The sequence below is a fragment of the Salmo salar genome, chromosome ssa10, assembly GCF_905237065.1.
Source record: "Salmo salar chromosome ssa10, Ssal_v3.1, whole genome shotgun sequence".
NCBI classification, from domain to species: Eukaryota; Metazoa; Chordata; class Actinopteri; order Salmoniformes; family Salmonidae; genus Salmo; species Salmo salar.
The window spans coordinates 70,956,079-70,968,376 of NC_059451.1; the positions used below are offsets into that span (position 1 = coordinate 70,956,079).

General features: G+C 42.1%; 1 protein-coding gene across 13 annotated transcripts in view; it reads left to right on the forward strand.

Annotated features, from left to right (window-relative positions):
* The window catches only part of ap3b2 (adaptor related protein complex 3 subunit beta 2), a 107,248-nt gene extending 96,744 nt beyond the window's left edge, over positions 1 to 10,504 (forward strand). For 8 of the 13 annotated variants that reach the window (XM_014124029.2, XM_014124028.2, XM_014124030.2 and 5 more), the window contains 6 exons: positions 4,715 to 4,943; positions 5,241 to 5,325; positions 5,592 to 5,689; positions 6,252 to 6,272; positions 7,802 to 7,940; positions 8,187 to 10,504. In XM_014124029.2, the coding sequence (XP_013979504.1) occupies positions 4,715 to 4,943; positions 5,241 to 5,325; positions 5,592 to 5,689; positions 6,252 to 6,272; positions 7,802 to 7,940; positions 8,187 to 8,373 (759 nt within the window). In that variant the 3' untranslated portion in view covers positions 8,374 to 10,504. The remainder of the gene's footprint in view (positions 1 to 4,714; positions 4,944 to 5,240; positions 5,326 to 5,591; positions 5,690 to 6,251; positions 6,273 to 7,801; positions 7,941 to 8,186) is intronic. The other 5 variants (XM_014124031.2, XM_014124032.2, XM_014124024.2 and 2 more) reach the window with 3 other exon arrangements.
* The last annotated feature ends 1,794 nt before the right edge of the window (positions 10,505 to 12,298 follow it).

Sequence of the window (12,298 nt, forward strand, 5' to 3'; positions counted from 1 at the left end):
TAGACGGAGGTTGGATAGGATCCAGAGGTGTGCCGGGCGGTGGTGTGGCTGGGTCGACGGGACATCCTTTCCTCTCCACTCTCTCCATAGTCAGCAGCACGCAATCCATGGCAGTCATAAGATTCTGGATCATATTCGCCTGCTGCTGAACGCGCTCCTCTATATGAATAGGAGAACTGGCTGCTCCTGCTGACTCCATTGCGTGGTCGGTGATTCTGTAATGGTTTTCTTAGAGAAGTGGAGGAGTCAGGCGCAGGACACAGGGATAAAGGTAAACAAACGTGTTTACTAAAATTATCAATCAATCTTCTCATCAAAATTACATAGTTTGGAGAAACACCTCCAACTACACAAAACAGACAAACAATCACCGACAAGACAAACAGGAAATGCAGAGGTTTAAATAATGAACATAATTAGGGAAAATCAAGACAGGTGTACACAAAAAAGACAAAACCAAACGAACAGTGAAACATCGATCGGTGGCAACTAGTAAGCCGGTGACGTCGACCGCCGAACGCCGCCCGAACAAGGAGAGGGGTCGACTTCGGCGGGAGTCGTGACATATTGGCTGACCCTTTCACATGCCCATGTGATTGCCAACACCTCCTTCTCCACTTGTGCATACCTTTGTTCCGTGTCGGATAAGCGTTGTGAGATGTATGCTATTGGACGCCACTCCATGTTGTCCTGCTCCTGTGTGAGGATGGCCCCAAGCCCAAAGGATGATGCATCTGCTGACACCTTTGTCATAGCGTGGGGACGGTACTGGGCCAACACTCTCTGTGACGGCAGGTCTCCTTTGATCTTGTCAAATGCCACCTGTTGCATGTGACCCCATGACCAGTCATTCTCTTTGGCTAGTAAGTCTCTCAGGGGTTTGGTTGTATCTGAAAACTGTGGGAGGAACGTACCCAAATATGTGGCCATGCCTAAGAAGGTCCTGACTTCAGCCGCATTCTGGGGGATGGGCATATCTGTGATGATGCTGATCTTCTCCGGGCCCGGCTCTATTCCAGCAGCACTGATTTTGTGTCCCAAGAACAAGATCTCTGACAGTGCAAAGATGCATATTTCAATGAGTGTCAGGCTACTCTCCTGGAGTCTGGTCAGAAATGCTATTAGCCTTTTATCATGTTCTGCTCTGTCCCGGCCACACATGAGCACGTCGTCCACGTGGACTATGACGCCACTCAGCCCTTCCAACAATTGGAACATGTGTCTTTGGAAATGCTCAGGACCGGAAGCGATTCCAAATGGCAAAACGTTAAAACAGTCCTGAGTGGGCATCCAGTTTTGTGAAGATTTGTGAGCCATCCAACTGAGCCAGCGACTGCTCCACTGATGGTAAGATGTGTCTCTCTCTGCAAAGAGCCTCATTCAAGTCCCCATTGGCTTTTGGGACCACCATCATCCCTGCACACCTATCAGTGGGACTCTCTATTTTAGACACAGCCCCAATTTCTTCCATCCTCACCAACTCTTCCTTTACTTTGGCCAATAAAGGGATAGGCACATGGGTGGGGGGTGGTAAGGGCATAGGGGACCGCATCCTCTTTCAGGTGGATTTTGTAGTCACCTTCCTAGGCCAGAAAACACTTTTGAGAATGTCTTTTGGAAAACCTCCCTTGGGTCCTCCAGTTCAATTTCTGGCAGCCCCAGCAACGGTCTGGCCAGAGAGTGAATGACGAAGACAGGTTGGATGGCACTTTTGTCTTTACTCTCCAGTTTACTCTCAGTTGGTAGAGCATGGTGTTTGCAACGCATGGCGTTTGCAACGCTAGGGTTGTGGGTTCGATTCCCACAGGGGGCCAGCACAGAACAAAAAAATTATGAAATGAAATGTATGCATTCACTACTGTAAGTCGCTCTGGATAAGAGCGTCTGCTAAATGACTAACATGTAAATGTAAAAACTGCCCTACCACTGGTAATATCTTAGAGCAAAGGGCCATTCCTACTATAGCTATACAGTCTTGTGGGGATTGCTGTCACTGCTGCCCCTGTGTCTGGCTTAAATGACACAACCTCCCCATTGAGTTTAATATCTGAGTGCCAGCCATCATTGTTTTTTCCTTACTTGTCCCAGAAAGATGCTGTCCTGCTGTAGCTGTTGTTCCTCCTCTGAGACCTCATGCATTTGCTTTGTATTTATTATGGGTCCCCATTAGCTGCTGCCAAGGCTACTCTTCCTGGGGCTACTCTTCCTGGGGTCCAGCAAAATTAAGGCAGTTTATACAATTTGAAAAACATTACAATACATTCACAGACTGTGTGCCCTCAGGCCCCTACTCCAACACTACCACATATATACAGTACAAAATCCATGTGTACGTATATTATCGTGTGTGTGTATGTATGTCTGTGACTATGTTTGTGTTGCTTTACAGTCCCCGCTGTTCCATAAGATGTTTTTTTTATCTGTTATTTTAATCTAATTTTACTGCTTGCATGAGTTACTTGATGTGGAATAGAGTTTATGCAGCATTAGTAAAGATGTAATCAATACATGTTGATGAGTTCATTCATGTGCTGTTTGTAATTACCCTGGTAGGTTGACTGATAACCTGAACCAGATTGCAGGCACTGATTACAGTTTGAAGCTTTTTCTTGAGTGGGCTGCTTGATGAAAGCCAGTCAATATTTATATATCTCTCTGTTGATATCGCATACATTATCAAGCATTTCACACATATCATCCAGATACTGACTGTTAGCACTTGGTGGTCGACAGACTGCTGAAAAGTGACATTTCCTGAATTGCGCATCCTTTGGTGGGCAGTCTTTCCAGCTGTGGAAAGGGGATTATCCCACATTTGCGACAAACACTTGAACTGGCTACTGGTGCTGTCTGTGATTGTTTTCTCTGCGTCGGTCTCTGTTCTGCGTTCCCCTACGTTTTTTTTTGCACGGTATGAAAACGCATGTATTTCCTCACTCTGCAAGGAGCTGCTGTGGTCCAACATCGTCTGCTGGTCTTTTTACTGTCTCACTCTGCCTAACCTGGTTTACAGCTTTGGAAAGGGAAGCTGGGAATCCAACTAACTTTTCAGAAAGTGAGATATTTCCTATTCCCGCTGCAATCTGATCTGGGATCAGCTCTTCCCTGAGTGCGCCAAACCGACAATGTTCCGCTAGCTTGTGAGCAGCTGTGATAAAACTGTTGGTGGTTTCACCCTGCTCCTGTTTGCGCACATTAAATCTAGCTCTCTCAAATATAATGTTGTCTCCCTACGAAATGCATTTCAACACAGTCTTTAACGGCACAGTAGTTAAGTTTCTCTTCCTCAGTCAATTGTGAAGCATTTTATATATCCTCGCCTTCATCACACTTAGAGTAGATCAGTGTTGTCAAAAGTAGTTCTGCAGGAAGGGTGAAGTCAGGCGCAGGAGACTCAGGTACGTGAAACACGTTTAATGAAGAATGCAAGTCCAAAGAACCGAACTGACCAGGCAGGGTAAAAATAATTCCAAACTAGACAAAACCAGTCTAGGAATGTAGCGGGACGCAGCCAAGCAACCCTAATGCCAAAAACTCGTAACGTATTCTAAGGACAAGCATAATAATCCCTCAACCTACAACAACAGACACCAAACAACCCCAAACACAAAACAGACAGACTAAATACCCCACTAATTACTAAACACAAAACAGGTGCTACCCTAACCAGACCGTTGAACTTGGAGTCGCAAACCCTAAAATCCCGCCAGTTCCTTCCTCTTGCAACATGTTGCTAGCAGTAACTTACTCCTTGCTCGTTAGTCCTTGCTAGCCCAATGATGATCTACGCTGTTTATCTCCAACGCCATGCCTTCTTTGCTTTGAAACAGCCTGTCGCCCTTAATGTATGACATACATGGTAAGTCCTTCACGTTTATGTGATTATTAAAACCCCTTCTGACACAATGTAGTATCATCTAAAATAAAGAAGTGCAGTGTCTGTTTGCTCCTCATTACACACCACGGACCAACAGATATTCTTTACATCAATATTATAGGAATCACTACCAAACTTATTGTATGACCTCTTATACACTATATTAGGCCCAGCCTTTGGAACTTTGGTTTTCCTAGATATGGCTACTATGTTGTGATCACTACATCCTATGGATCTGGATACTGCTTTAAAGCAAATTACTGCAGCATTAGTAAAGATGTGATCAATACATGTTGATTATTTCATTCCTGTGCTGTTTGTAACTACCCTGATAGGATGACTGATAACCTGAACCAGGTTACAGGCACTGGTTACTGTTTGAAGCTTTTTCTTGAGTGAGCAGCTTGATGAAAGCCAGTCAATATTTAAATCACCCAGAAAATATACCTCTCTGTTGATATCACATACATTATCAAGCATTTCACACATCATCCAGATACTGAATGTATGATTTACTTGGTAAGTCCTTCACGTTTATGTGATTATGACACAATGTAGTATCATCTAAAATAAAGAGGTACAACAACGAGGTTCTTGCTTCAGCATGTTTACTAGCCTAGTCTGCGCATGTCATACATAGGTACGGATACCCACAAGGACCATCCTACTACAGTAACCCCAACCGGGATTCTAAACTGGGTCCAGCGACTGTCAACCCAACACTATAGCCCTTACATCAACAGATCATGAGGTGTCCAGGTGTTTGCTACAATATGTAAGCCTGCTTGGCTGAACATGCAGTTTTTACTCAACCCCCTACCTGTTTCCGTACTACAGACCATCATCCCATCCGGCAACCTGAAGACCTATGAGCTGCTCCACCGTATCACCGGCGAGGGCCTGTCAGTGGAGTACTGCTTCAGCCGCCAGCCGTTCAGCCCCGACCCACACATGGTGGCAGTCAAAATCCAGTTCACCAACAGCGCCACCTCCGAGGCCAAGAGCCTGCACATGGAGGACGCCAAGTTGCAGTCAGGCATGAGGATCAAGGAGTTCCCTGAGATCGGTCAGTCAACATTTCACAACAGAATTCCTCTTTTAATAGTTTTGAAAAAGGGGTTCTAAAAGGATCCTTTGAGGACCGGTAGGGTTCTACATGGAACCCTTTTTTATCCGAAGAATACTTTTTTGGAAAAGCTAATTGAAAGAAATGGTTCTTTGTTGGGTTACGTTTTGCAACGGGGTCAGTTTAAATTAGAATTACACCTCAGTCATTCAGTGATTTATCTAGGTAGCTGTTTGTCATTGTTTTGAGCTAGTTAGTGCACTGTCTCTTTTACCTAGTATCTTGTGTTGTTTTCAGAGGTGTTACCTGCGGGTGAAACTCTTAGTGTGGTGATGGGCATCGATTTCTGTGATTCCACGCAGGCGGCCAACTTCCAGCTCTGGTAAGAAAGAGCCTGCTAGTGTTGCAAAATTCTGGAAACTTTCCCAAAGTTCCTGGGTTTTTCAGAAATCCTGTTTGGAAGACTCCGAGTTGTAGGATTCCCTACCTACTTATTCCCTCCTGATTCCGGTAATCTTATTGGAAGTTCTGGTAAACCAGAGAATTCCTGGGAAAGTTTCCAGAATTTTGCGACCCTAATCACCGCACAGTCCTATTGCTCTATTCTCCTATAAGTGAATCATGTCATGTCTTATTGTTCCTTTGCAGCACTCACACCAGGAAGTTCTTTGTGTCGATCCAGCCACCGGTTGGAGAGCTGATGATGCCAATCTTTATGACAGAAAATGAGTTCAAAAAGGAGCAAGGTGAGCACAGGAACCACTGCATGGAAATCAAACAATTGAACAAAAACATCAGTGACAACGAAACCCCCTCAAACACATTTGATATGGGCCCCATTTTGACTGCGCTAAAGAAACAATGCTAGTGTCAACAAAGAGTAATACAACTTTATAGTTTTGTAATAGTAAAATCTCTGAATTGATGCAGTATCTTTTGAGATGTCTTTGCCTCTCTGGGTGTTGTTTTGAGTTGGTATCCAAAAGAACACTCAAGAATTAATACATTTCTGAGGCAAATCATAGTATATTTATTTTTTGTCAATGATGAATGGCAGTTTCCACCAGTCACTACACAAACTAACCCTAACAATGGCATGTGACTACTACTGCACTATCACCTCTGACTTGATCAAATCCACATCCACCAGGAAACCTTGGTATTCATTCTAACTTGGTTTAATAGCAATGGTCACCCTTGGAGCATAATCACTAACACTGGGCAAGGTTTTCAGCTCAAATCCAACCATATTGTGTGTTTAAACGTGTCATATCCTCCGTTCTTCCCTCTTGATACTGGCCCCAATAGAGACGCTATTACAAAGTCTAGGTAAGTTTCCTTTGATAGAACTTGTTCTCGTCAGCTGTCTATGTGCCACCTGCCTTAACAACCTACCCCCCATACGAGACTCAACCTCTCCTCCCCATCCTTCCCCTCAACATCTCCCTCCTTGCTTCAAGCTGTTCCCTCCTACACCCCCCACAGCGATATCTAATGCCTGGGTGCCAATGACTATTTGCACTATGTATCTCCAGTTCACTTCAATGGCAGACACAACTGACCTAACATAACTTAACCTGCATCCCAGCCTCTAACATGTACTGTAGCTCCACTGGGAATGACTGGGAATGCTCCACTTAGATCCACTAATCCCAAGTCAATGTCCTAGCACTGGAATACTGTAGTTCCGGGAATGTGTAAAGAGGATGTCCAATTTTTTAAAAGGCACTGCATTTGAAACCATTGCGCTCTTCTTTCACAGCATTTATTGTGTTATACGGGCTGTAAGACACATGGGCTGTAACTAATGCATACTGTAGGCCACATTCACCACATTCAGATGTTTTAGAGAAGTATAGGTAACTTAACTTTGTCTGAGTGGTGAGAGGACAGTATAGCATGCTGCTTCCATTTAATGCATATAATGGTGTTTTATAATACATTTCAAGTTAATGGTCATTATATTCTAGATTTAGTGTGGAGGAAGTTTGTGGAGAAGTTTGCTGAATTCAGCTAAATATAACTAAGACGTCACAGAACGAAGAGGGAACATTTCAATCTCTTTCAGGGAGCCTTTTCTATGTTCAAGGGAGTTTGACAGTGATATGAGAAAATGAGTTTGTGACAAAAAGACAAGCAGGATAGAAATATGAGTTATAGACCTGCAACCTGATAAATAAAGTAATCCACATGCAGGCTATTCCCCTCAAACTCCTGTTTTTTGGCAAATATCAGATTACTTTCTTATTCTTAGGAAAGTGTCACTGCCTTGCGAGATAGTTTTTCACATTAAGCCCCATGCTTATGTAATGACTCATATCTCTAGTCTTTTAATCCTAAGGCATTATATAGTTAGTGTAGTCCTAAGAGAATTGTGTAAAACCCAACCCTTTTATGGTAGTAGACCCTATAGAGTTGTATGGATTTTAGATTGTTGTAATATCAAATGGTATATGGACACAAATGCCTCCATATAGTTTGAGATATTACAAAAGGAGGTTTGGATAAAATGTTATGTATTCACGGGACAGTCTCTTATTTTGAAGGAGTCTGGTGACAATGAGCATTCATCAAAACAAAAATTCAATTGACCTTCTTCAAACACATGTTCAATCTCACTCAAGCTGGAACCTGTAATTCATCTTTCCTCGATTCCTCACATACTCTTTCCTTGCATCCCTAAAAAGGTATTGGAGAAGAAGGTCTGAGGCGAGGGACCTTGGACCGTCTCCTCCAATACGGAGGGGAAGCAGCCAAGGAGATAGGATGCAAGGAATCGCGGGAAGATGAATTGAGATGCTGGCGCAGACTCCTTGACCACTCGTCTTTTGACCGCTGCTATTTTGTACTGTCCTCAGGTCAGTTGATGGGCATGAATGAGATCACAGAGAAGCTGACCCTGGAGGAGAAGTGTCAGGGCGAGCACGCTGTCGTTCAGAGGGTTACCACTGCCGCCAACCTCAGCCGAGTGCCCTGTGGCTCAGACAAGGAGTGCAGGTGAGGGTAGCGGGCGTTTGGAAAAGTTATCAAAGTTGGCAGATGTCGCCAGAATACATATTGATATCGATTTTTTTATTTCTTGAATTAGTATGTTGCATGTTTTATTAGACAGTGGAGATAGTAGGGGAATGTGTCAAAATAGAAAGTTATGAAATCATGAAAGAATATGGCCGTTTTGTGTCATAATATTGATTCAACTATTCAACTTCCTCTTTACTTCTGCTCTTTGATCTTTGAACTTAGCCCTCCTGTTCCTCCTCCCCCGTTTCCGATTCACAGGTTCGCTGGGAAGACGGTGACCAGTGGCAGCCTTGTACTGGTCAGTGTGGTCACCAAAGAGGACGGGGCCGCCCAGCTGACGGTCAACTGTGAGAAAATGGTGATTGGCACGATGCTGGTCAAGGACATCCTTCAGGCCCTCACCCAGTGATGACCCCTAACTCTTGACCCCTGACCTTTGACCCCAGCAATTTCCTTCCTCTCCTACAGCTCGGTTCTGTCTCCCTTTGCTCACTCACATACATACAACCACACATTCATCCACTCCCCTTCCAAATGCCCCCATACTTAGAGTCCTCTTTCTCTTCCTTAAGATACTGGTAGTCTGATAAGAATATGTAGAAGACATGTTTGATCCATAGCTCAATTGATATTCTGCATGTAATGCAGGTTTCAAACAAATTATGATGATTTTTTTACTTATACGAGAGACGCAAATCTGGGGGAAATAATAGGCCCCACTTTGACTTTTAAAATCACTTCCTACGAACCGTCGTAACAAATTACAGAATGGCATTACTGTACACGATTTGTAAAGACAATAAGTCATTAAGAATCGTCCCATTGATCAAATAAAATCTGTGACGACGTTGAATCAACATGGAAGTAATCAATGTAAGGGAATTTTGTCTTTTTTTTTACCCAACTTTTAACCTACATTTTTTTGTTGATTTCACATTGAATTCACGTTAACTCAAAAATGTTTTATTCAAAACTAGACATTGAACTGAGGTCAGTGCCCAGTGGGATGTTTATCCTAACCTAAAATCCTCCTTATCATTTGTCATGACTGCTGTAAAGGTTTGACATGCTCTCTTTAGCCATATCTACGAATGGCTCATGATGTACAGTACATTATTGTCTGAGCGAAAGACTGCAAGTCCTCACCTATACTCTTGCTATACTTGTTTCAGCCAAGCGCAAATGTACTATGTAGAAAACACCATGCCTTTTTATAAATGTAGTGTGGTACCATTACACCATTACCAACATTACTTAGGTACAGTAACAGGGTATATCATCAAGGAAAAAGTGGTCGCTCCTCAATTTACTTTGGTCTGCTGAATGTTCAATGAAGTCCCCTTTTGAATAGTGTAGCTCTCTATTCTCAATCTCTACCGCCTGGCCCGCTAAATGTCATACACATAGAATAGATGTTATTGAGTGGGACTCCTGCAGATAAAAATGATATACAGTAAATGTGATTGTATGCATTGCGATATTTAATACAAAAACTAAGGTCTGTGTTAGTGTGTGTCTGTGTGTATGAATGATTTCCAAACATGACAATGTTAAATCATCATGGCCCAAGGCAAACTGTTCTGTAATCAGCAGCTGTCTGTGTTTTCCTGCCTTTCCATTGACTTTTGCATATACTTACTGTATTTCCAGTATAGGTTAAACATGCTATATTTAAAGGTGGTTTCTATCATGCTATAAACCCACTGATGTTGTCATAATGAGACCTACGGAAATGGAAATGGGATCCTAAGGAAACTGCGCTATGCTGTCTTGGGCGCCAATGGGTCACACCAGGTAAAGGGCCTTGCTCTGTATAGGGGAGACACACCTGCATATCTCCGAGCTGCCTACGTGACATAAGTGAAGTTATTTATTTGTTTAGATTTTTTTGCCATAGGAACATGTAATTGTATCGTCTCACCAAAGGAGTTCAATACAGCAAGCATCAATAACAGTTATCATAGAAAATTGAAGAGTGAAAGAAAAGGGAAAATGACAGCAGTTTTTTACTCCTTGAAATTTGAATTGTTTTATTTGTTCAGTATCGCACTGGTAAATCTTTCAAGCTTGTGAACTTAATTCACTGGTTTGTGGAGTCATGACACAGTCAAAGAACAAAGGAGAATTTAAGTTGAATTTACATGTAATTTCAAATTAATTTTATTAGTGGTATGCAGACAATTTGAGGACATCGTTTGCTCAACTCATACCATTGACCACATACCTTATGAAAAGTACCTTATTGAAAGTACTGTTAAACGTGGCAGTGGTCTATTATTTCCTCCCCTAAAATACAAAGCTATATATAACTTTAAAAGGTTAAACCTTCCTCTCAAAATGAAAACTTTGCAATGAATTTAAGATAATAGTGGATGGAGCAATCCTTTAAAGGGTATTGTTATTTTAATGCACACTCGCTTTCTCTTTCTGATGTCATGATTATGGTCTACCATATCTTCTGTGTGGTTATGAAATAATGTGGTGTTTAAGCTTTATTTATTATTCAAATGAAAATATTGAAATAAAACGGATGAAATGTGTCAATGTCTATAGCCTTTTTGTATGTGGACCGAAGAGATGGAAAACCTAACTTGATACTCTTTGATGTGGATATTTGTCATCGACTTGTCTTCAAATTCAGCTACTTCCTGTTTGTGAAGTACAATGTAGCCAATTTAGATATGATATGACGTCATGTCTGGAAGCAACTGACCCTAGGGCCCATGAGCAGACAGTGTGATTTCGCTCCGCGTGCTAAACTTTAAATAGTTCAATAAGTGCCTCAAAATCCGTTTTCAGAGGTTAACAGGAGGCAATGTAATACTTAAGTTATAGTACTGAAACTACGACATGATGTACCCCATTTTAATGAGTTAAAATTTGATTTGTAGGTCTATGCATCTCTAGTTCAGTGGTGCCGCTTCAGCCATTTCAAAAGAATTACCCCGCATGCCGTTAACAGATAAGTTGACGCACATTTTCCTAATCATGACACCTGAGTCTTGAAAGTAGTCTTCAAGTAGTGTTTCGAGGCAGACAGACAAATATTTGACACATCCCCGCAGGGTTCCTGTCTAACAATATGGCCTTTTCTCTGGTAAGTAGACTTTTTGTGTGAATAGTCGAGCGCTGTCTATAAAATAAACCTCGCAGTCGTTCAACGACCATGTCCTATGTAAAATTAACCTTTAGCATCTTTAGCTTTTGTCCACGGTGCAACTGCTAGCTACAGACATGTTCAATATGTTCTTTCAATTTAACATTTTCCATTCATAAATAATCACCAGTCCAGCTCTAACTGTTGAACGATGTAAATGTATTTATGGTTGCCTTTTATGTCTAGTGCAAATTTAATCGCGTTTTTGCCATTACTTGACTGATAATAAGTTTACCTCAAACGCAGTGACAACCGGAGAAATAATAGCCAACAAGGCCAAGTTGTAAAGACTAGGCCTGTTATTTTATCGTTTCATATCTAGACTACACGGGGAATAAGCCTTATCTTTATGTATGTGCAGTATTGTCTGTTTGTTGTACATTGCATGTTCTACATTCATCCTGCAAACAGAAAGAAGACCTGATGCTCCATGACCACTGGCATACAGGCTCTCAAGCCCTGCCTACATGCAGCAATGGTGATATCTTCCGCCGAATTAACAATATGTTGGGCAACTCTCTGAACCTCACTGGGGTGTGCACTACACCCACAAACCACAAGGGGGAGCCTGTCCATCACCTGTCAGGTAATTCCAAAGCAATTTAAGAAACGCTTTGTAAAATTGGGTCTAGTCTAGAATTGAACAGCTATGAGTCATCACTTTTCAGTTTTATTCTGATAAATATGCTGAGTTCTCAGCATTGTTTCTCATAACTCCTGCAGAACTCATTCTATAGCAGTTTGGGGCTGCAATGGCAGTCGGCTGATTCCCTTTCTGTCAATGAGATTGGGAAAGCATTGAAGCTGATTCATGCTGCTCTTGTAACCGATCCAGGTACTGGCTCCTGCCAATACCGAGGCAGAACTTGACTTTCATCTCCTTACAGGGACATTTTGTTAGTTTTGCCAAATGGTAAAGGGCTTATTCAGCAAGATGCAAGATTTGTAACACTGCAGATAGAATTGTAATGTATTGAACTGACATAATGCCCTGTTATACAATGCTGAGAATTATGCATCTCAAAATATATATCTTTATCTGAGCAGTAAATTTATACTCTTCTGAATAAGCTTCTAGGCTTTTTTTGTAGTGTTAAATGAGTAGTAGTGTTGGTATCAGGCAGGCTGAATCTGTCTGCCTCCCTACCGGTCTGATTTGCTGAGTCAGACCAGACTG